Source organism: Stegostoma tigrinum, unplaced genomic scaffold (genome assembly GCF_030684315.1).
Source record: "Stegostoma tigrinum isolate sSteTig4 unplaced genomic scaffold, sSteTig4.hap1 scaffold_559, whole genome shotgun sequence".
Lineage (NCBI taxonomy): Eukaryota > Metazoa > Chordata > Chondrichthyes > Orectolobiformes > Stegostomatidae > Stegostoma > Stegostoma tigrinum.
The window spans coordinates 19,001-43,237 of record NW_026728493.1 but is presented as its reverse complement, the minus strand read 5'-3'; the positions used below and the strand labels follow the sequence as shown (position 1 = coordinate 43,237).

Genomic DNA, 24,237 nt, shown 5'->3' with positions numbered 1-24,237 from the left:
TGGTCATGGATTTGGAAGGTGCTGTCTGAGGATCTTTGGTGAATTTCTGCAGTGCATCTTGTAGAGAGTACACACTGCTGCTACTGAGCGTCGGTGGTGGAGGGAGTGGGATGTTTGTGGATGTGGTGCCAATCAAGCGGCTGCTTTGTCCTGGATGGTGTCAAGCTTCTTGAGTGTTGTTGGGGGCTGCACCCATCCAGGCAAGTGGGGAGTATTCCATCACACTCCTGACTTGCGCCTTGTAGGTGATGGACAGGCTTTAGGGAGTCAGGAGGGGAGTTACTCGTCGCAGTATTCCCGGCTTCTGACCTCTGTGTTTATGTGGTGAGTCCAGTTGAGTTTCTGGCCGATGGTAACCCTCAGGATGTTGATAGTGGGGGGTTCAGTGATGGTAATACCATTGAATGTCAAGGGGCAGTGTTAGGTGATGGTCATAGCCTGGCATTTGTGTGGCGCGAATGTCATTTGCCACTTGTCAGCTGAAGCCTGGATATTGACCAGATCTCGTGGCATGTGAACATGGGCTGCTTCAGTATCTGAGGAATCACGAATGGGGCTGAACAGACCTTATGATGGATGGAAGCAGCTGGTTCGGCCTAGGACACTATCCTGAGGAACTCCAGCAGAGATGTCCTGGAGCTGAGATGACTGACCTCCCACAACCACACTCTTGTGGGAGATGGACATGAGGGTGGGGGTCAGGGTTGTGGTGAGGGAGGGGTTGAAGGTGAGGGTGGGAGTGAGTGTGCAGTGAGGGTGAGTTTGTCCATGGGGGTGAGAGTTGTGGTGAGGGAGAGGTTCAGGGGGTGGGAGAAGGAAGGGCGAAGGGTGGAGAGAGTTCGGGGATGGGTGTGAGGGTGGGGTGAGTGCAGGGATGGGTGTGAGGGCGGGGGTATGTGGGTGGGTGTGTGGGTGTGGTGAGTGCAGGGATAGGAGACAGGCTGGGAGTATGTGGGTGAGTGTCAGTGAGGTGAGTGCAAGGATGGGGGTGGGTATGAGTATGGGGATGGGTATGAGGATGGGAGTGGGGCTGTGGGTGGGTGTGAGGATGGGGCAGAAGGTGGTGGGGGGGGGGGGTGAGTATGGGAATCTAGCGACCGGCATTTCAATAACTAATCCCAATGCAATCTATTACTGTAAAAATTCCTTCATTGGACCTGGCTATCGCTGGCTGGGTCAACTTTCATTGCCCTGGAAGAGATGGTGGAGTACTACCTTCCTGAGCAACCAACAGTTGTTGGGGTGTAGGGGCTATGCTGTTGTACTCCTGAGAGTGAGCTCCAGGATTCTGACCCAGCGATAGTGAAGGAACGGTGATATATTTCCAAGTCAGGACGGTGAGGGGCTGGGAGGGGAAGTTGCAGGGGGGTGGTGGCGTTCCCATGTATCTGCTGCGCTGTCCTTCTAGATAGAAGTGGGTTTGGAAAGTGTAACTGAAAGATTTCCACTTGGTTAGAGACAACAACATTGCTGTGGATATGTGGAGACACGTGCCATTTTCTTTAGGTTTCAGGGATGAGAAGCCTCAGTGATGAGAATTGACTGAAGAAGATGGGACGGTTCTCACTGGTGAGAAGCTGGATGACAGGAAATTTAACAGAGGTTTGTGAAAAAGTGAGCAGACCGGACAGAGTAGACAGGGAGAAACTGTTCCTACTTGTCAGTGCTCCAAAAGCTTGTAATTTCAAACAAACCTGTTAAGATTATAGCGTGGTGATGTCTAACTTCTAACCTCAGTAAAAGAAGCCAGGGTGAAATGAGCAAACCCTTTATCACAGTGAGTCGTTAAGGTGTGGGAATGTGATGGAGGTAGGTCCAATTGATGGATTCAAGAGGGCATTAGATGATTATTTGGATTAAAAAAAATGTAAGAACGTGGAGAGAAAACATGTTACATAGAAACATAGAGGATAGAAGCAAGAGGAGGCCATTCGGCCCTTTGAGCCTGCTCCATCATTCATCAAGATCATGGCTGATCATTCAACTCAACGGCCTAATCCTGCTTTCTCCCCATAAACGTTGATCCCATTTGCCCCAAGAGCTACATCTAGTCGCCTCTTGAAAACAGTCAGTCAATGTTTTGGCATCAACTACTTCCTGTGGTAACGAATTCCACAGGCTCACCACTCTTTGAGTGAAGAAATGTCTCCTCATCTCTGTCCTAGATCATCTACCCCGAATCCTCATACTGTGACCCCTGCTTCCGGACACACACACCATCAGAAACATCCTCACTGCATCTACCCAGTCTAGTCCTGTTAGAATTTTATAATTATCTATGAGATTTCCCCCCTGATTTGTCTGAACTCTAGTTAAAAACAACCACAACACAGTCAATCTCTCCTCTTACCTCAGACCCGCCATGCCCAGGAATCAGCCTGGTGAACCTTTGCTGCACTCCCTCGAGAACAAGAACATCCTTCCTCAGAAAAGGTGACCAAAATTGCACACAATATTCCAGGTGTGGTCTCACCAAGGCCCTGTATATTTGCAACACAGCCCTGCTCCTGCACTCAACCTCTCGCAATGATGGCCAACATACCATTTGCTTTCTTTACCATTTGCTGCACCTGCATGATTACCTTCAGTGTCCAGTGCACAGGGACACCCAGATCCCACTGCACACTCCCCTCCCAATTTACAGCTATTCAGGTAGTAATCTGCCTGAAAGAACATAGCACAGTACAGGCCCTTCGGCCCACAATGTTGTGCCAAACTTTTACCCTAATCCTAAGGTCTATCTAACCTCCACCCCTACCTCATACTATCATCCATATGCCTATCTAATAGCTGCTTAAATGACCCTGACCAGGCTGACTCCACTACCCTCTCCGGCAATGCATTCCATGCCCCTACCACTCTCTGAGTAAAGAACCTACCTCTGATGTCACCCCTGTATCTACCTCCACTCACTTTAAAACTAATCCCCCTCATAAAAGCTACCTCCATCCTAGGAAAAAGTTTCTGGTTGTCTGCTCTATCTATACCTCTGATCACTTTGTACACCTCTATCGAGTCACCTCTCATCGTTCTAAAGAGAAAAGCCCTAGCTCTCTCAACCTGTTCTCGTTAGACCTTCCCTCCATTCCAGGCCACATCCTGGTAAATCTCCTCTGCACCTTTTCCAATGCATCCACATCTTTCCTGTAACGAGGCGACCAGAACTGGACACTATTCTTGTGATAATAAAATGTGAGGCTGGATGAACACAGCAGGCCAAGCAGCATCTCAGGAGCACAAAAGCTGACGTTTCGGGCCTAGACCCTTCATCAGAGAGGGGGATGGGGGGAGGGAACTGGAATAAATAGGGAGAGAGGGGGAGGCGGACCGAAGATGGAGAGTAAAGAAGATAGGTGGAGAGGGTGTAGGTGGGGAGGTAGGGAGGGGATAGGTCAGTCCAGGGAAGACGGACAGGTCAAGGAGGTGGGATGAGGTTAGTAGGTAGCTGGGGGTGCGGCTTGGGGTGGGAGGAAGGGATGGGTGAGAGGAAGAACCGGTTAGGGAGGCAGAGACAGGTTGGACTGGTTTTGGGATGCAGTGGGTGGGGGGGAAGAGCTGGGCTGGTTGTGTGGTGCAGTGGGGGGAGGGGATGAACTGGGCTGGTTTAGGGATGCAGTGGGGGAAGGGGAGATTTTGAAACTGGTGAAGTCCACATTGATACCATATGGCTGCAGGGTTCCCAGGCGGAATATGAGTTGCTGTTCCTGCAACCTTCGGGTGGCATCATTGTGGCAGTGCAGGAGGCCCATGATGGACATGTCATCTAGAGAATGGGAGGGGGAGTGGAAATGGTTTGCGACTGGGAGGTGCAGTTGTTTGTTGCGAACTGAGCGGAGGTGTTCTGCAAAGCGGTCCCCAAGCCTCCGCTTGGTTTCCCCAATGTAGAGGAAGCCGCACCGGGTACAGTGGATGCAGTATACCACATTGGCAGATGTGCAGGTGAACCTCTGCTTAATGTGGAATGTCATCTTGGGGCCTGGGATGGGGGTGAGGGAGGAGGTGTGGGGACAAGTGTAGCATTTCCTGCGGTTGCAGGGGAAGGTGCCGGGTGTGGTGGGGTTGGAGGGCAGTGTGGAGCGAACAAGGGAGTCACGGAGAGAGTGGTCTCTCCGGAAAGCAGACAGGGGAGGGGATGGAAAAATGTCTTGGGTGGTGGGGTCGGATTGTAAATGGCGGAAGTGTCGGAGGATAATGCGTTGTATCCGGAGGTTGGTAGGGTGGTGTGTGAGAACGAGGGGGATCCTCTTGGGGCGGTTGTGGCGGGGGCGGGGTGTGAGGGATGTGTCGCGGGAGACGCGGTCAAGGGCGTTCTCAATCACCGTGGGGGGAAAGTTCTTGTGCCTTGTTTTTGCTTCAAAAGTGAATGATCTCACATTTATCCAAACGATCCTGCACATGCCACTGGTGTGCCTACTTACCCAACCTGTTCAGATCATGCTGAAGGATGTCTGCATCCTCATCGCAGTTCACCCTCCCACTGCTACTCCCACCCAGCCAGTGACGCTCACTCAGTGTGCTGGTTTACACATGATGGGCTGAGTGGTCTCCTTCAGCCCTGTAACAAATTGGAGATTCCTCAAAAGGACATGACTGACCCAGAGGAGTTCTTACAGCGATCGACAGCTCATTATTAAACAGTTGCATGTTCCATATTTTTACTGAATTAAAGTTTCACATGCCGTGATTGGGCTCGAACCCCATGTCCTCAGATACCTGCGCCTGGCCCGGTGATGTTACCGCTGCACCCACTATCCCCTTTTATGTTGCAGAGAATGGCTGTTCCCGATTGTACCACCGTGATATTGGATGTCTCAGCCAAATAGCTGCTTCTGACAATGTGAGCCCTCATCACACGGATAGCTATTCGACTGCGAGCAGCATCACAGAACCAGTCATACCCTGCAGCACAGAGCAAGCTGAGTCGTGGTTAGGACACCGTGACCATTGCCTGACCTGTTTCTAGTTTAGCCACATGGATTCTGACCCTGGCACACCCTGCCTCTGCGCAGCTCGCTGTTGGATGCGGTCAGTTCGCACAGCGTGGGGAAAATTAATTTATTTTGTAGCAGCTGCGGAGAGAAAGCAGAGCTAGTGCTTCGCACCTGGAGAGAATTGTTTTTTTTTTTAAAAAAAAGCTCTCTAAAAACGGGTCACTGGACTCGAAAACATGAACTATTTCTCTCTCCACAGATACTGCCAGACCTGCTGAGTTTCTCCAGCAACTTTCTGCTTTTATTTTGCATTTCCGGAATCTGCAGCTCTTTGATTTACTTTAGATCGTGTCTGATTTCCATGCCCAAAGCTCAACGGACAGACACTGCTCCTGCCTCAAGCAGAAGCTGTTTGCAAATCTTGTGGTGGGGATTTTGCTTTTATTTAAATAAAGACAGCAGTCAGTTTATTTTGCTCAGTCCATTCACCTCAGTCTGGTTTAAGGCCTTCACTTTGCTTCAGAGCTTGCCCTCTGGCCTCCCTCGAACCTTTTCAATGTTTTGCACATTCAGGGCGCTGGGTTTGTTGGTGAATGGGGTCCACTGGCTCTGGATGCTTGGGCTGTCAGTGTGGTATGGCTTGCGAATACGGATGATGTCCAGGCCCGACTGGCTGCGCATCTTCTGAAGGAGTTGGCCGACTTCCTCGGCTGTCTTCCTGTTCAGGGCCTCTTCCCTCACGGCCCCGTTCACTGCAGCAGATAGAACACAGCAACAACACGTTCCTTTAACGAATGGGAAGGTGCCACAAAGTTATCAGTCCAACAGGATGTCGCGTTCTTGATCCCCATCCCTAGGAATCGAGGACCTAATTTTGTTTATGCTTCACGGAGTATGTACATCGCTGGCCAGGCAGTATTGATTTGCCCATCCCTAATTGCCCAGAGGGCAGTTATGAGTCAACCACATTGCTGTGGGCCTGGAGTCACATGTAGGCCAGACCGGGTAAGGATGGCAGTTTCCTTCCCTGAAGGGCATTAGTGAACCAGAATGGTTTTTCTGAAAATCACCAATGGGATTCATGGTCATCATTAGATTATAAATTCCAGATACTTTAGTGTAACCTGTGGTGAGATCCCTAGCACATTATCTAGGTCTCTGGATGAACAGTCCAGTAATAATACCCCTAGGGCATGGTCTCCCGCCTCACTTAACCATTTATATCTCTCTGCAAACTGCTAATGTCTTCTTTGCAGCTTACTCCCTGATCTATCCTTGTTTCACAGCAAATTTAGAAACATCACGTCGCTGATACACTGTAAGCAGTCCAGTGCCCAGCACTGATCCCTGGGGCGCGCGCGCACACACACATGCATGCGCGCACTCCAACACATACTCACTCACTCTCTCACACACACACACACACACACGCATGCGCGCACTCCAATACATACTCACTCACTCACACACACACATGCAGGCCCACGACGCATGCACGCACGCACGCGCACACACACACATGCCTGCACACACACGCGCATGCACGCCTGTGTGAGCGCGCACAGATGCACACGTGAATGCCTGTGCGCACGCTCACACACGTGCATGGCGCACGCACACACACCTTTCTGAGAAGGACCAACGTAGAATAACACTGTCCTCACTGTCAGTTTTTTAGTGTAAATCACACTGATCTTGCACATGCTGCAACATGCCATGAACACTCAGTCTGCACACAGATAATAAAATGTCATCTGATATCAATACTGGAATAAAACTTGTTGGAATTTGCTTTCCTCAACCCAGACAAATCACAAACATAATTAGCAAATGTGTGCTGTAGGAACATGTCAGCTTCAACAAGCTCTCAGGTCTGCTTTGATCAACGCTCCATCAAGCACTGAACTCCTGACGAGTCACAGGCTTGGATTTCAGCTGTGGAGAAGCTGGTGTTTTTTTCTGGGAAAAGGAATGGGATTTGGCCACTCCGAGAACTGGCCAAAAACAGCTTGGCGCTTGTCAGAAAGTGAGCTGTCTGTGTTGGGAGAACCAACTGGTGGATTCGGAATGCTAGATAGCCAAGTGTAAAGCTGGATGAACACAAGCAGGCCCAGCAGCATCTCAGGAGCACAAAAACTGATGTTTCGGGCCTAGACCCTTCATCAGAAAAGGGGGATGGGGAGAGGGTTCTGAAATAAATAGGGAGAGAGGGGGAGGCAGACTGAAGATGGATAGAGGAGAAGATAGGCGGAGAGGAGAGTATAGGTGGGGAGGCAGGGAAGGGATAGGTCAGTCCACCCTAGCCTGCACATCTTTGGACTGTGGGAGGAAACCGGAGCACCAAGAGGAAACCCACGCAGACACGGGGAGAATGTGCAAACTCCACACAGACAGTCACCCGAGGCTGGAATTGAACCCGGGTCCCTGAAGCTGTGAGGCTGCAGTGCTAACCACTGAGCCACCGTGCCGCCCAAGAGGGCAATTAAGAGTTAACCACACTGCATCTGGCATCAAATGTTGGCCAGACCAAGTAAGGAAGGCAGATTTCCCTACCTTAAACACGACTAAGGCATCAGTATGGGTTTGGTCCACAGTCTGCTGGTGTTCTGACTGACACTTTAATTTAAGTAACTATTCCGAAATAAATTCCACACACGAACATCACCAGAACATCAGTCCAATAGCATAATCTCTGTGCTACAATACATAGAACATAGCACAGTACAGGCCCTTCGGCCCACAATGTTGTGCCAAACCTTTACCTGAAACCTAAGGTCTGTCCAACCTCCACCCCTGCCATATACTACCATCCATATGCCTATCTAATAGCCGCTTAAATGCCCCTGGTGAGGCCAACCCCACCACCCTCTCCGGCAGTGCATTCCACGCCCCGACCACTCTCTGAGTAAAGAACCCACCTCTGACGTCTCCCCTATATCTACCTCCACTCACTTTAAAACTGTGCCCCTCGTAATAGCTACCTCCATCCTAGGAAAAAGTCTCTGACTGTCCACTCTATCTATACCCCTGATCATTTTGTATACCTCTATCTAGTCACCTCTCATCCTTTGTTGTTCTAAAGAGAAGACCCCTAGCTCTCTCAACCTTTCCTCGTTAGATCTTCCCTCCATTCCAGACAACATCCTGGTAAATCTCCTCTGCACCTTTTCCAACGCTTCCACATCCTTCCTATAATGAGGCGACCAGAACTGGACACAATACTCCAGATGTGGCCGAACCAGGCTTTTGTATAGCTGGAGCTTAATACCCATAAATCACGGATATTAACTGGGATACAGCTTGTACCACTGATTCCAGGAATGGTCTGGAGTCCTTCAGGATTGTAGTTTAACCTCCAAGACACTGCCATGTGGAACCCTGATGTAAAGCAAAATCAGAGGGCGATTAGGAATGTTTATGGGCGCTTTCTTTGAAGCATTCTCTTTCGCCGACATTAAAATATTGAAAACGTGGAGGAAGGAAAAAGCTGCTTTTGTCTGAGTCAACTTGACAATGGGTCTTTTCACTTTTGCTTGAGGTGGGGAGTGGGGATGAGTCAGGGAATGAAGTTTCCAAGAAGACATTCATTTACAATCAGCAACCCAACCACTGAGTGAGAGAAGGTGCTTGGTCGCTCAGACAGCACACTGTTTCTGACATGAGTAAGATCACACCGTGACATAGTGTTGGGATCACAGCCGATATCCTGAAGACCCTGTGCAGTGACTCGCTGGTCTCTCTAATGGGCAAAGGGTTGGATTGAAAGGAAATGCGTACACATTCTGTCCAGCCCACAAGCCAACGTTACCCTAGAACCTATAGCCATCAGATTATCTGACAAGCTTCCTTCTGTCTTGTTGCACAAGCCCCACCCTTTCAGACATTAAACCAACTGCAAAGTCCAACATGAAGTAAATTCCATTCATACTAATTCCAGCAGACATTTCCTCAAACGCTCTGCTCCTGCTCTGCGAGGAACTGAATATAAAAACACAGACACTCAATGACCCAACAATTCCTGGGCAGGGAGTCGGGAACAAAGTGGACATTAGTGAAAGTTTTGATGCATTTCTACATTCAGGGTAAATTTATACAGGGCTTTTGGTAACTTCAGGGTGTCCCAGAGTGCTTTGTTCAAGCTGTGCCTGGCTCTAACGTCTCGATTGTAGCTGCCAATCTGCGCACAGCAAGCTCCCACAAATAGAAATGACCAACAGAATATTTAATTCATTCACAGGATGAGGATGTCATTGGTCAGGCTAGCGCTTATTTCCCAGATAGCATTTGAGAGTCAACCACATTGCTGTGGGTCTGGAGTCACATGTAGGCCAGACCAGGTAAGGATGGCAGCTTCCTTTCCTAAAGGACATTAGTGAACCAGATGGGTTTTTTACAATTGACAGTGGTTACAATCAGGCAGCTTTATCGTGATTTCAGATTTTATCGCCTGCCATGGTGGGATTCGAACTTGCGTCCCCCCAGAACATTAGCCTGGATTTCTAGTCCAGTGACACTACCATGATGTTAACCGAGGGAGAAACAGTGGCCAGGAAACTGTCCCCTTCCCTGAGATAGCACTAGGGGATCTGAGAGGGCTTTAATCGTTTAAATGACCGTCCCTCGGACAGTGCAGCACTCCCTTGGCACCGCACACGAATCTTACACCCTTGTCTCTAAAGTGGGACTCAAACTCATTAAATACACGAGAGGCAGAAACAGGGAGAGAGAGATAGAGAGGGAGACAAAGAGTGACAGAAACAGGGAGAGAGAGAGAGAGAGAGAGGAGAGAGAGAGAGAGAGAGAGAGAGAGAGGAGACAAAGAAAGAGAGAGGGAGACGAGAGAGGGAGACAGAGAGAGTGCATGCATCAGAAAGAGGGAGGAAAGAGAAGAGGGGGACGGGGTGACGAGGGTTGGGGGGGGGGGGAGAAAGAGAGAGAGACACACACACAGAGGGACACACAGAAGGAGACAGATACAGAGAGAAAGAGAGATATACATATAGTGAGAGAGAAATCGCCATAATTGATATGAAGGATCCTGAACACAAGTCTCTTCTAACTGCACTCCTGTGTAACCCTGATGTTGATTCACCGGGCTAGCGCTGAGGCTACTGGGGGCTGCCCAGCAGGAGGGGGACAAGGCGTCTTTGTAGCTAAATTCTTCTGGCTTGGAATGCACTGCCTGGTACAGAGGTGGTGGTGACAGATTCAGTTGCAATCTTAAGAGGGCACAAAGGTAAATACTTGGAGGAAAAATAATCGAAGGGGCAAGTGGAGAGTGCAAGCACATGTTGCATTCATGAAGCTGGGCTTTGCAACAACCTGTAGTCAAATGACACTTGTTGGTCGTCAACTTCGCAAAGAGGTCACAGCCATGCAGCTCCTCCAGAGCAGAGAGGCTGCGTACAATCCCACTGCTCCTACTTCACTGAATTTGATCACATCATCAACTGGCTTCAGCGATCCCATTGATCAGCGCTGGTCCTGGGAGCTGGAATAAGCCTGCAGCATTCCCACTCATTCCCAACAGCGAAACATAGTAACAATTGGCCATTCGGCCTATCGAGTCTGCTCCACCATTCGATGGGGGTTGTGACTGATCTGTTAATCCTCAACTCCACATTCCTGCCTTCTCCCTCGGCTCTCTCCCTGATTAAAAACCTGTGATCAGTTTTCAAAAGACAATCTGAAACGAAAATATGCAGGGCTATGGGGAGAGCGCAGGGGATTGGGAACAGCTCTTTCAAGGAGCCAGCACAGACACAATGGGCAGAATGGCCTCACCCTGTGCTCTTCCATGCTGTATAATTGAGCATGGCTGGCTACAGCTGCCTACAACCAAATAATAAAACTCAAAAAATCTTAATCAAGGAGTAACACTGTTCACAATCTCACCTGTGCCCCAAAAACAGAGAGATAAGGCACTGCCCATCTCATGAAAGTGGAACTGTCAGAAGACACATCAATTGCGATGGGACTTTATGAATAAAACAACAAGAAGAGTTGATCCAGAGAAGGTAATTGCAGTGACTGGGTGAGTGAGGGTTAAACTCGAGTACAGGAGAGTTTGGAAGTAAGTGCTGAGTGTGCACTGTTTAACATCACAATGATCTGCAGCTTCAGGCTTCTCTGTTGTTATCGGGCACTCCCAAATAGACACGTGCTGTTCGGGCTGTCTGGGGGGAGGTGACGGCCCAGTGGCATTATTGCTAGACTGTTAATCCAGTGACCCAGGAAATGTTCTGGGGGAGAGATTATAGGAACTGCAGATGCTGGAGAATCCGAGATAGCGAAGTGCGGGGCTGGATGAACACAGCAGGCCAAGCAGCATCTCAGGAGCACAAAAGCTGACGTTTCGGGTCGAGACGTTTCTTCAAATTTCTGATGGCAGGGTCTAGGCCCAGAATGTCAGCTTTCTTCCTCCTCTGATGCTGCTTGGCCTGCTATGTTCATCCAGCTCTACACCTTGTTATCTCAGATTCTCCAGCATCAGCAGTTCCTACTATCTCTGAAACAAAAACTTTGACAACTGGGTCACAGACGACACCTGTTGGTAATGTGTTAAAATTGCAATAGAACCCAGCCACAAAACTTGCATTTGTCTAGCACCTTTAGTCTGGTGAAACAACCCAAACCACTTCATAAGATCGATTTTTATCTTTATGCACTCAGGGGTTGGGTAAAGCTTTTATTGCCCACCCCTAAATGCCCAGAGGGCAGTTAAGAGTCAATCACACTGCTGTTGGTCTGGAGTCACATGTAGGCCAGAGCAGGTAAGGGTAGTAGACTTCCACCTGAAAAGGACATCAGTGAAACAGATGCAATTTTTAAAAAACGACAGAGGACCCAGTGGTCACCAGCAGACTAGCATTTTACGCTGGATCCTTTGCAAAGTCAACTTCAAATGTCGCAAACTGCTGCGGTGAGATTTGAACTTGCATGCTGTTAGACCAAGGTTTGGGATTCCCAGACCAGCGACAACTGATGGCGACATAACTGTACGGTCTGGGTGTGCGCGTGCTCGCGTGTTGGGGTGGGTGGCGTGGGGATTGGAGGAAACAAGTTTTATTACCCAGAGGGGTGGTGAGGGTCTGGAATGCCATGCCTGGGAGGGGGGTTAAGGCAGGAAACCTCACAACCTTCAAAAAAAATACTTGGCTGAGCCCTGGAAATGTCATAACATTGAAAGCTACAGGCCCACTGCAGGGAAACAGGACTAGAGTAAACTGAGTGCAGCGTTGGCAGCATGCACTCGATGGGCTGAAGGGTCTCTTCTGTACTGTATGATTCTCTGAGCTTAGCATCTTATCGCTACCTCCCCAAACGATCAAACAGAACCTGCCAGCCATGGAGATATCAGGGAGGGGGTGGGCCAAGGTTTGAGCAAACAGGGAGGTTTTGCGATTCTATCATCACTTTTTCCTCAGGGGACAGAGCTGGCTGCGTTTAAATTGGTTTGACCTTTTCCTACACGTTGGCAGTGATGCCAGTTTGAGATGGTCAGAGATTGCAAACGAAGCTTGATGTCTTTCGCTACACCACAGCCCCAACTGCCACGCTAATGCGCTGTTTGATTGTGTCTGGAACACTGGGCTGTGGATGGTGGCCCGAGGAACGTTAGCCCTGGGATTCAAAAACATGTGCCATGGGAAGCAGAATATTCTGAACGACGTAGAAACTACGTGCAGGAGTAGGCCATTCGGCCCTCCGAGCCTGCACCACCATTCAATACGATCACAGCTGACCGTGCAATCTCAGTATCCCATTCTTGCTTTCACTCCCCACACCCCTTGATCCCTTCAACCACAAGGGCCACATCCAGCTCCTGCTTGAATGTATCTAATAGACTGGCCCCAACAGCTTCCTGTGGGAGAGAATTCCACAGGTTCACATCTCACTGAGTGAAGAAATTCTTACTTATCTCACTCCTGAATGTTTACCCCTTATTCTCACCCCTCGTTCTGGGCTTCCCCAACATCAGGAACATTCTTCCCTTGTCCAGCACAATTTTATATGTTTCTATGAGATCCCTCCGCCCCCACCTCACTGTTCTAAATTCCAGGGAACACAAACCCAGTTAATCCAGCCTTTCCTCATATGTCATGATATAATCCAAGCAATGAGGAAGTGCTTTAAAGTGATGGCCTGGGTTTATCAGTAAAACTGCACCTTTGGTTCTCTGCCAGAGACACTTGCGATTGAGATGTAAAGAAATTCACAAAGGGTGGAGTCGCAGAATCTATTGGAAACTGAACTATCCTCCAGCCGCACAGCGCATCTATTATTAACCGACATCCACCCTCTTTTATCTAAAACACAATAACAAATTAACTATATCACACCTTAGATAATGGGAACTGCAGATTGGGCTAGAAGAACTATATCACACTTTGTTTGTTTTCCATTATCCAGTCCAGAGCCTGTGCTCTGAATGTGACTCACTTGATAAACCCATCACACAAAGTACATTTACTCTGTCACTGCTGCACTCACTGATGTTTAAACTGTGCCTAAGGGGCACAGATTGACGTACGCATGTGGAAAGATTTTCCAATACTTGTGATTTGTTTTGTCATAACACAAAAAAAATTGTTCGTCAATGAACTGAGATGCGCAACAAAATTAAACGGGTAAATTGTTATTGTTTATCCATGATGATTGCCTACACGTCACCCCCAGACACAGACTGACACGCACACCAACACACACACTCTGCTTGTACTGGCTGTGAGCTGCAACATCGGACCCACTGCCTTTTGGAGGGGTCATTTCATTGGGATGAGTCTGCTTTCGAGTGAATGCATCATGACAATGAGGAGCACGCCCCGGCCAAAACGTTCATCCCTCAGTTAACCTATGATGTTGTGGCCATAACAGAGACATGGGTTTCTCATGGGCAGGAATGGTTGCTGGATGTTCCAGGGTTTAGAACATTTAAAAAGAATAGGGAGGGGGGAAAAAGAGGAGGGGGTGTAGCACTACTAATCAGAGAGGGTATCACAGCTACAGAAGCTTCCTTTGTCGAGGAAGATCTGCCTACTGAGTCAGTATGGGTGGAAATTAGGAACAGCAAGGGAGTAGTCACCTCGTTAGGGGTTTACTACAGGCCCCCCAATAGCAGCAGGGAGATTGAAGAAAGCATAGGTCGACAGATTTTGGAAACGTGCGGATGCAGTAGGGTTGTTGTAATGGGTGACTTTAACTTTCCCAATATTGATTGGAACCTCCTTCGAGAAGAAGATTTGAATGGAGCTGTTTTTGTAAGGTGTGTTCAGGAGGGTTTCCTAACTCAGTACGTTGACAGGCCGATGAGGGGAGAGGCTATTCTAGACTTGGTGCTCGGAAACGAGCCGGGGCAGGTATCAGATCTTGTGGTGGGAGAGCATTTTAGGTGATAGTGACGGCAGAACGGATCAGGGAGAACACAAGGGCATTTTACACTTACGTGAGGAATAAGAGAATGGTCAAAGAAAGAGTAGGGCCGATCAGGGATAGCATAGGGGACTTGTGTGTGGAGCCTGAGGAGGTAGGGGAAGCCCTAAATGAGTTTTTTGCTTCTGTCTTTACGACAGAAACGAACTTTGTAGTGAATGAAACCTTTGAAGAGCAGGTGTGCATGCTGGAATGGATAGAGATAGAGGAAGCTGATGTGCTGAAAATTTTGTCAAATATTAAGATTGACAAGTCGCCAGGCCCGGATCAGATTTGTCCTCGGCTGCTTTGGGAAGCGAGAAATGCAATTGCTTTGCCACTTGCGAAGATCTTTGCATCCTCGCTCTCCACTGGAGTCGTACCTGAGGACTGGAGAGAGGCAAATGTAATTCCTCTCTTCAAGAAAGGAAATAGGGAAATCCCCGGCAATTATAGACCGGTAAGTCTCACGTCTGTCGTCTGCAAGGTGTTAGAAAGGATTCTGAGGGATAAGATTTATGACCATTTGGAAGAGCATGGCTTGATCAAATACAGTCAACACAGCTTTGTGAGGGGTAGGTCATGCCTTACAAACCTTATTGAGTTTTTTGAGGATGTGACTAGAAAAGTTGATGAGGGTCGAGCTGTGGATGTGGTGTATATGGACTTCAGTAAGGCATTTGATAAGGTTCCCCATGGTAGGCTCATTCAGAAGGTCAGGAGGAATGGGATACAGGGGAACTTAGCTGCTTGGATACAGAATTGGCTGGCCAACAGAAGACAGCGAGTGGTAGTAGAAGGAAAATATTCTGCCTGGAAGTCAGTGGTGAGTGGAGTTCCACAGGGCTCTGTCCTTGGGCCTCTACTGTTTGTAATTTTTATTAATGACTTGGATGAGGGGATTGAAGGATGGGTCAGCAAGTTTGCAGACGACACAAAGGTCGGAGGTGTCGTTGACAGTGTAGAGGGCTGTTGTAGGCTGCAGTCGGACATTGACAGGATGCAGAGATGGGCTGAGAGGTGGCAGATGGAGTTCAACCTGGATAAATGCGAGGTGATGCATTTTGGAAGGTCGAATTTGAAAGCTGAGTACAGGATTAAGGATAAGATTCTTGGCAGCGTGGAGGAACAGAGGGATCTTGGTGTGCAGATACATAGATCCCTTAAAATGGCCACCCAAGTGGACAGGGTTGTTAAGAAAGCATATGGTGTTTTGGCTTTCATTAACAGGGGGATTGAGTTTAAGAGTCGTGAGATCTTGTTGCAGCTCTATAAAACTTTGGTTAGACCGCACTTGGAATACTGCGTCCAGTTCTGGGCGCCCTATTATAGGAATGATGTGGATGCTTTGGAGAGGGTTCAGAGGAGGTTTACCAGGATGCTGCCTGGATTGGAGGGCTTATCTTATGAAGAGAGGTTGACTGAGCTCGGTCTCTTTTCATTGGAGAAAAGGAGGAGGAGAGGGGACCTAATTGAGGTATACAAGATAATGAGAGGCATAGATAGAGTTGATAGCCAGAGACTATTTCCCAGGGCAGAAATGGCTAGCACGAGGGGTCATAGTTTTAAGCTGGTTGGTGGAAAGTATAGAGGGGATGTCAGAGGCAGGTTCTTTACGCAGAGAGTTGTGAGAGCATGGAATGCGTTGCCAGCAGCAGTTGTGGAAGCAAGGTTATTGGGGTCATTTAAGAGACTGCTGGACATGTATATGGTCACAGAAATTTGAGGGTGCATACATGAGGATCAATGGTCGGCACAACATTGTGGGCTGAAGGGCCTGTTCTGTGCTGTACTGTTCTATGTTCTACGTTAACCAGTCACCCGGTCACTGACCTGAACAACAGGCCGTGAGATCTTGCTGTGCAATTACCATGTTTCAGGATACTGCTGCAGTCACACACTACATTTCCAAACATATGCCTGTGGCTGAAGGTGCCTTCAGCTGGTCCAATGATGTGAGAAGTGCTACATAAATGCAATTTAAACTCAGACATTCCACAGCCCATCAACGCGAACACTTCCTCTGTTAGTACAGCATCAATATAATCCGACCCTCAGCCAAGCCAGTGACACAGTTTGCCTGTCACCCTTCTGTTACAATAACACTGCCAGCGTATGTCTCTGCTACAGCATCAACACAGGAGTTCCTGCAGTATCCCATATACAGTACCAGGCTCTCCAATGACAACACCGTGACAATGCATCTCTGTCCTTTATAGCGTTACTGTTAGGCTGTCATTTTCTGTCCCCATTACAGTTATCACCATTACACCATCAGCCTCCAAGTTACAGCATTATCCACCAGGCAGATTCGCTCCTTTAGTGTCACAGTCGCACAGCCAACCCGTCTCTCCCTGTTACACTGTCACAGTCGCACAGCCAACCCGTCTCTCCCTGTTACACTGTCACAGTCGCACAGCCAACCCGTCTCTCCCTGTTACACTGTCACAGTCGCACAGCCAACCCGTCTCTCCCTGTTACACTGTCACAGTCGCACAGCCAACCCGTCTCTCCCTGTTACACTGTCACAGTCGCACAGCCAACCCGTCTCTCCCTGTTACACTGTCACAGTCGCACAGCCAACCCGTCTCTCCCTGTTACACTGTCACAGTCGCACAGCCAACCCGTCTCTCCCTGTTACACTGTCACAGTCGCACAGCCAACCCGTCTCTCCCTGTTACACTGTCACAGTCGCACAGCCAACCCGTCTCTCCGTTACACTGTCAGTCGCACAGCCAACCCGTCTCTCCCTGTTACACTGTCACAGTCGCACAGCCAACCCGTCTCTCCCTGTTACACTGTCACAGTTGCACAGCCAACCCGTCTCTCCCTGTTACACTGTCACAGTCGCACAGCCAACCCGTCTCTCCCTGTTACACTGTCACAGTCGCACAGCCAACCCGTCTCTCCCTGTTACACTGTCACAGTCGCACAGCCAACCTGTCTCTCCCTGTTACACTGTCACAGTCGCACAGCCAACCCGTCTCTCCCTGTTACACTGTCACAGTCGCACAGCCAACCCGTCTCTCCCTGTTACACTGTCACACAGCCAACCCGTCTCTCCCTGTTACACTGTCACAGTCGCACAGCCAACCCGTCTCTCCCTGTTACACTGTCACACAGCCAACCCGTCTCTCCCTGTTACACTGTCACAGTCGCACAGCCAACCCGTCTCTCCCTGTTACACTGTCACAGTCGCACAGCCAACCCGTCTCTCCCTGTTACACTGTCACAGTCGCACAGCCAACCCGTCTCTCCCTGTTACACTGTCACAGTCGCACAGCCAACCCGTCTCTCCCTGTTACACTGTCACAGTCGCACAGCCAACCCGTCTCTCCCTGTTACACTGTCACAGTCGCACAGCCAACCCGTCTCTCCCTGTTACACTGTCACACAGCCAACCCGTCTCTCCCTGTTACACTGTCACAGTCGCACAGCCAACCCGTCTCTCCCTGTTACACTGTCACAGTTGCACAGCCAACCCGTCTCTCCCTGTTACACTGTCACAGTCGCACAGCCAACCCGTCTCTCCCTGTTACACTGTCACAGTTGCACAGCCAACCCGTCTCTCCCTGTTACACTGTCACAGTCGCACAGCCAACCCGTCTCTCCCTGTTACACTGTCACAGTCGCACAGCCAACCCGTCTCTCCCTGTTACACTGTCACAGTCGCACAGCCAACCTGTCTCTCCCTGTTACACTGTCACAGTCGCACAGCCAACCCGTCTCTCCCTGTTACACTGTCACAGTCGCACAGCCAACCCGTCTCTCCCTGTTACACTGTCACACAGCCAACCCGTCTCTCCCTGTTACACTGTCACAGTCGCACAGCCAACCCGTCTCTCCCTGTTACACTGTCACACAGCCAACCCGTCTCTCCCTGTTACACTGTCACAGTCGCACAGCCAACCCGTCTCTCCCTGTTACACTGTCACAGTCGCACAGCCAACCCGTCTCTCCCTGTTACACTGTCACAGTCGCACAGCCAACCCGTCTCTCCCTGTTACACTGTCACAGTCGCACAGCCAACCCGTCTCTCCCTGTTACACTGTCACAGTCGCACAGCCAACCCGTCTCTCCCTGTTACACTGTCACAGTCGCACAGCCAACCCGTCTCTCCCTGTTACACTGTCACACAGCCAACCCGTCTCTCCCTGTTACACTGTCACAGTCGCACAGCCAACCCGTCTCTCCCTGTTACACTGTCACAGTTGCACAGCCAACCCGTCTCTCCCTGTTACACTGTCACAGTCGCACAGCCAACCCGTCTCTCCCTGTTACACTGTCACAGTCGCACAGCCAACCCGTCTCTCCGTTACACTGTCAGTCGCACAGCCAACCCGTCTCTCCGTTACACTGTCAGTCGCACAGCCAACCCGTCTCTCCCTGTTACACTGTCAGTCGCACAGCCAACCCGTCTCTCCCTGTTACACTGTCACAGTCGCACAGCCAACCCGTCTCTCCCTGTTACACTGTCACAGTCGCACAGCCAACCCGTCTCTCCCTGTTACACTGTCACAGTCACACAGCCAACCCGTCTCTCCCTGTTACACTGTCAGTCGCACAGCCAACCCGTCTCTCCCTGTTACACTGTCACAGTCACACAGCCAACCCGTCTCTCCCTGTTACACTGTCACAGTCGCACAGCCAACCCGTCTCTCCCTGTTACACTGTCACAGTCACACAGCCAACCCGTCTCTCCCTGTTACACTGTCAGTCGCACAGCCAACCCGTCTCTCCCTGTTACACTGTCACAGTCACACAGCCAACCCGTCTCTCCCTGTTACACTGTCACAGTCGCACAGCCAACCCGTCTCTCCCTGTTACACTGTCAGGGCACTAACCCGTCTCCTTGTTACAATCTCACTCAGATTGTCCCACATGAGCAGACATCCTCACTACGTCTATGTTGTCAATCAATCCCTTTAGTATGTTATAGGCCACAATTAGATCTCTTCTCAAACTTTTAAATTCCTCTATCTCTCTTCCTAAAACAGACCTGTCATCTCTGGGATTTATCTAGTGAACCTCCTCTGAACTGCTTCCAATGCAAATTTATCCTTCCTCGAGGAAGGGGACCAGAACTGTACTAAATACTCCTGCTGCAGTCTCTCTCATGCCTTGCACAACTGCAGCAACACTTCCCCATTTTTACACTCCATTCCTTTTGCAACAAATCCCAAAATTCCAACGGCCTGCTGTACCTAGGATCACAGAATCTCTACAGGGTGAAAGCAGGCCTTTTGGCCCATCGAGTCCACACCAACCCTGTGGAGAAAACCTCACTCAGACCAACTCCCCCTTTCCCTATAACCCTGACTGCCCTGGCTAACTCACCTACCGACACACCCCTGAGCACTACGGGGCAACTGAGCCTGGCCAATCCACCGTAACATTCACATCTTTGGACTGTGGGAGGAAACCGGAGCACCCGGAGGAAACCCACGCAGACACGGGGAGAATGTGCAAACTCCACACAGACAGTCACCTGTGGGTGGAATCGAACCCGGGTCCCTGGCGCTGTGAGGCAGCAGTGCTAGCCACTGAGCCACCGTGCTGCCCTGGTTTTCTGTGATTAATGCACAATAACACCCAGATCCCTCTGCACCGAAGAATTCGGAAGTTCCTCTCCATTTCGATAAGTTATATTTCTGTTCCTTCGTCCAGAATGGATAATCTCACACTTACCACATTAAACCCCATCTGCCACACTCTGGCCCGTTCACCCTAACTGTCCATGCCCACTTGTAAATTTCTTACCTAACCGTTAAATTGTAAATGCTCTGAAGGGGGGTGTTTTATTGAGTGGGGTGGGGGAGGTACATTGCACTGAGTCTTAAGAGAAAGCCAGCAGGGTCTAAAACTGTAATCTACATCATGGCAAACCATCCCCCCCCCCCCCGCCAGTCCCAGAGAAGTGGTATTGATAGCTAATGGTAAACAAGGCAAATGGAGGAGAATGGGGCAGGATGAAGGTAGGGGGCAGGATTTACAACTGCTGCTTGTGTGGGGGATTAACCCGCACAGTCGACTGAGTGGGTCACACTACTTCAACATGCACAGGCTGTTTCCAATGTTACCACTGAACTACCTTTGGGTTTGGCTGCCACCTTGTGGTCAAAGACTGCATGACAGTGGTGGAGAAAAATCGAAATACTCAACATATAACAGGATGGAATTTGCATTCTGTACGCGTATGAAGAGGGTGTCAGCAAATTCAATCATTGCAAAATCCCCACTGTTTCGCTACACCCCCTCTCCATCTGTCAAAACAACCAGCAAGATGGGTAATCCGGCTGAGAAACAGGAGCAAAGCCATTTCTTAGCATCGTGGCTGACCATTAACTCAGTCCCATGTCCATGCCTTTTGATCCCTTCAGCCCTAAGAACTATACCTAACTCCTTCCTGCAAACATTCAAAGTGTTTGTGAGCAAAATATTCGGTGACAGAAAATTCCACAGGCTCCCCACCTCTGGGTGAAGACATTGCTCCTCATCTCAGTCCTCAATGGTCCACCCCATTGCCCGAGGCTGTAAGCCCTGGTCTCGGACTTCCCTGGTTATTGGGAATATCCATCCCAGGATTATGGCCCTTTGGCCCTTGGGGATCAGTGTTGGCCCACTGTGAGAGGCCAGCATGACCTCCGAGGGGATGTGCCGAAATAAACTGTGTGTATGCGGACGGGATTGGAGGAGGAATAGAGTCAATGTGACACAGACAGTAATTCAAATTTCTCATTCATTTTGTGGGGTGTGGGCGTCACTGGCTGGGCCCAGCATTTATTGCCCCGACCCTAGCTGGCCCTTGAGAAGGTGGGGGTGAGCTGCCATCTTGAACCGCTGCAGTCCACCTGCTATTGGCCCACAATGCCCTTCAGGAGGGAATTGCAGGATTCTGACCCAGCGACACTGAAGGAACAGCAAAACATTTCCAAGTCAGGATGGTGAGTGGCTCTGAGGGGAGCTTGCATATGGTGGCGTCCCCGTGTATCTGCTGCCCTTGTCCTTCCAGATGGAAGTGGTCGAGGGTTTGGAAGGTGCTGTCTGAGGATCTTTGGTGAATTTCTGCAGTGCATCTTGTAGATAGTACACACTGCTGCTACTGAGTGTCGGTGATGGGGGGAGTGGAATATTTGTGGATGTGGTGCCAATCAAGCGGCTGCTTTGTCCTGGATGGTGTCATGTTTCTTGAGTGTTGTTGGGGCTGCACTCATCCAGGCAAGTGGGGAGTATTCCATCACACTCCTGACTTGTGCCTTGTAGATGGTGGACAGGCTTTGGGGGGGGTCAGGAGGTGAGTTGCTTGTCGCAGAGTTCCCAACTTCTGCCTGCTCTTTTAGCCAGTGTCTAGGAGATGAGCCAAGTTCCTTGATATTGAAAGAACAGTGCATTACTCCAATTCCCCACACCATTCCTTAAAGCTTTCCCTTCTGTAAGTATTAATTCAATGTTCCTTCTGGAATTTGCTGCTGAATTTGTCCCTGATCGGCCTGGCAGTCCTTTCTAGATTGCCATCATTCAGTGTATAAATGAAACAAAAAAACCATCCTCATTTCATCCCACTTGGCATTGACACCAAAGATTGGATGATAAAATTTCAACTGTGCTTGTTCCCCTCCGATTTTTCTTTTCAATCCTCTTCCTTTTTTAAAAAATGCTCATTTTCTTTAGGTTTTAAAAACAAAACAATAAAAATTCTCCCTTAATTATCTTGTCTTCACCTATGTATTTCATTTTTAAGGTTTTGTTAATTTTATTTTTATTTTCAATCATTCTCCAATTCTGGCAAGTTCAGAGAATTCATTAAATCCCTACAGTGTGGCAACAGGCCATTTGGCCCAATAAACCCATACCGACCCCCCAAAGAGCATCCCAATCAGCCTCACCCCTATCCCTGTAACCCTGCATTTTCTGTGGCCGATCCACCTAGCCCACACATCTTTGGGCTGTGGGAGGAAACCGGAGCACGCGGAGGAAACCCACGCAGACACGGGGAGAATGTGCAAACTCCAAACAGGCAGTCACCCGAGGGTGGAATCGAACCTAGATCCCTGGCGCTGTGAGGTTGCAGTGCTAACCACTGAGCCACTGTGCCGGCCCACTAAAAGAAATCTTGGTGCAGAGTGTTATTTCAGTCAAAGACTGTTGAGCTTTGAACTTATTCCTTTATTTTTATAGTTTAAATTAAGAAAGATTTTAACATCAACTTTTCCTCATTTTTCTTCTTATTCTATAAAGTAATGCTTAAGCTGTTAGGCTGTTTCTCCAACTATTTTGTACCTTGGTATGTTCGTACTTAAGATGGTGGCATGTGTGGTGACATTGTACTGTACTCCTGTACTTGAGTCCATGTATTAATTAAATCTAAACATTTCACTGTTACTACTCATGCTCATCAAATGCTGCCCACCTTGTTACTGAGCTTCAACTTGTGTCCTCTTACAACACACACACACACACACCCACCCCTCGGGGCAGGAGTAGGCTGTTCAGCCCTTCAAGCCCGCTCCGCCATTCAATAAAATCATGGCTGATGTTTTCGTGGACTCAGATCCACATGCCCGCACTTTCACCGTATCCCTTAATTCCTTTATTGTTTAAAAAATCTACCTTAGCTTTAAAAACGTTTACTGAAGTAGCGTCAACTACTTCACTGGGCAAGGAATTCCCTAGATTAACAACCCTCTGGGTGAAGAAGTTCATTCTCAATTCAGTACTGAATCTGCTCCCTCTAATCTTGAGGCTATCACCTGCCAGTGGGAACATCCTCTCTACTTCTATCTTATCTATTCCCTTCATAATTTTATATGTTTCTATAAGATCCCCCCTCAATCTTCTGAATTCCAGAGAATGTAATCCCAATCTACTCAATCTCTCCTCATAAACCAACCCCTCAACTCCAGCATCAACCTAGGGAACCTCCTCTGCACCCATTCCAGTGCCAGTACATCCTTCCTCAAGTAAGGAGACCAAAACTGCGCACAGTACTCCAGGTGTGGCCTCACCCGGACCTTGTACAGCTGCAATATAACCTCTCTGCTTTTAAACTCAATCCCTTTAGCAATGAAGGACAAAATTCCATTTGCCTTCCTAATTACTTCTTGTACCTGCAGACCAACCTTCTGGGATTCATGGGCAAGGACACCCAGGTCCCTCTGCACAGGAGCGTGCTGAAACTTTTTACCATGCAAGTAATAATCCCTTTTACTATTACTCCGACCAAAATGTGTGATTTCACATTTATTTACATTTTTTCCATCTGCCCGATCTTTGCCCACTCACTCAATGTATCTGTGTTCCTCTGCAAAGTTTCACAGTCCTCTGCACACTGTGCTCTGCCACCCACCTTAGTGTCATCTGTAAACTCTGATGCCCTACACGTGGTCCCCAACATTTATATAAATTGTAAATACTTGTGGCCTCAGTTTTCGGGCACACCGCTAGTCACTGATTGCCAGCCAGAATAGCTCTCATTCATCCCCACTCTTTGCTTCCAGTTAGTCAACCGATCCTCTATCTATGCTAATACTTTACCCCTAACGCCATGCATCCTTATCTTATGCAGCAGCCTCTTGTGCGGCATCTTATCGAAGGCCTTTCGGAAATCTAGGTACACCACATCCACTGGATCCCCATCGTCCACCTTGCTCACAACGTCTTCACAGATTTCCACCAGATTTGTCAAGCATTGTCTGCCCTTCATGAACCCATGCTGCGTCTGCCCAACGGGACAATTTCTATCGAGATGCCTTGCTATTTCTTCTTTGATAATAGACTCAAGCATCTTCCCCACTACACTGGTTAAGCTAACCGGTCTTCCCCGTCTTTTGTCTATCTCCCTTTTTAAACAGTGGTGTCACATTTGCTGTTTTCCAAGCTGCTGGGACTGCCCCAG

General features: G+C 49.1%; 1 protein-coding gene across 2 annotated transcripts in view; it reads right to left on the bottom strand.

Moving 5' to 3' along the window:
• Positions 1-5,325: 5,325 nt before the first annotated feature.
• LOC125461840 (large ribosomal subunit protein mL43) overlaps positions 5,326-24,237 on the bottom strand; it is a 25,440-nt gene continuing 6,528 nt past the window's right edge. For both annotated transcript variants that reach the window (XM_048551110.2, XM_048551111.2), the window contains one exon: positions 5,326-5,683. In XM_048551110.2, coding sequence (XP_048407067.1) covers positions 5,451-5,683 — 233 coding nt within the window. In that variant the 3' untranslated portion in view covers positions 5,326-5,450. The remainder of the gene's footprint in view (positions 5,684-24,237) is intronic.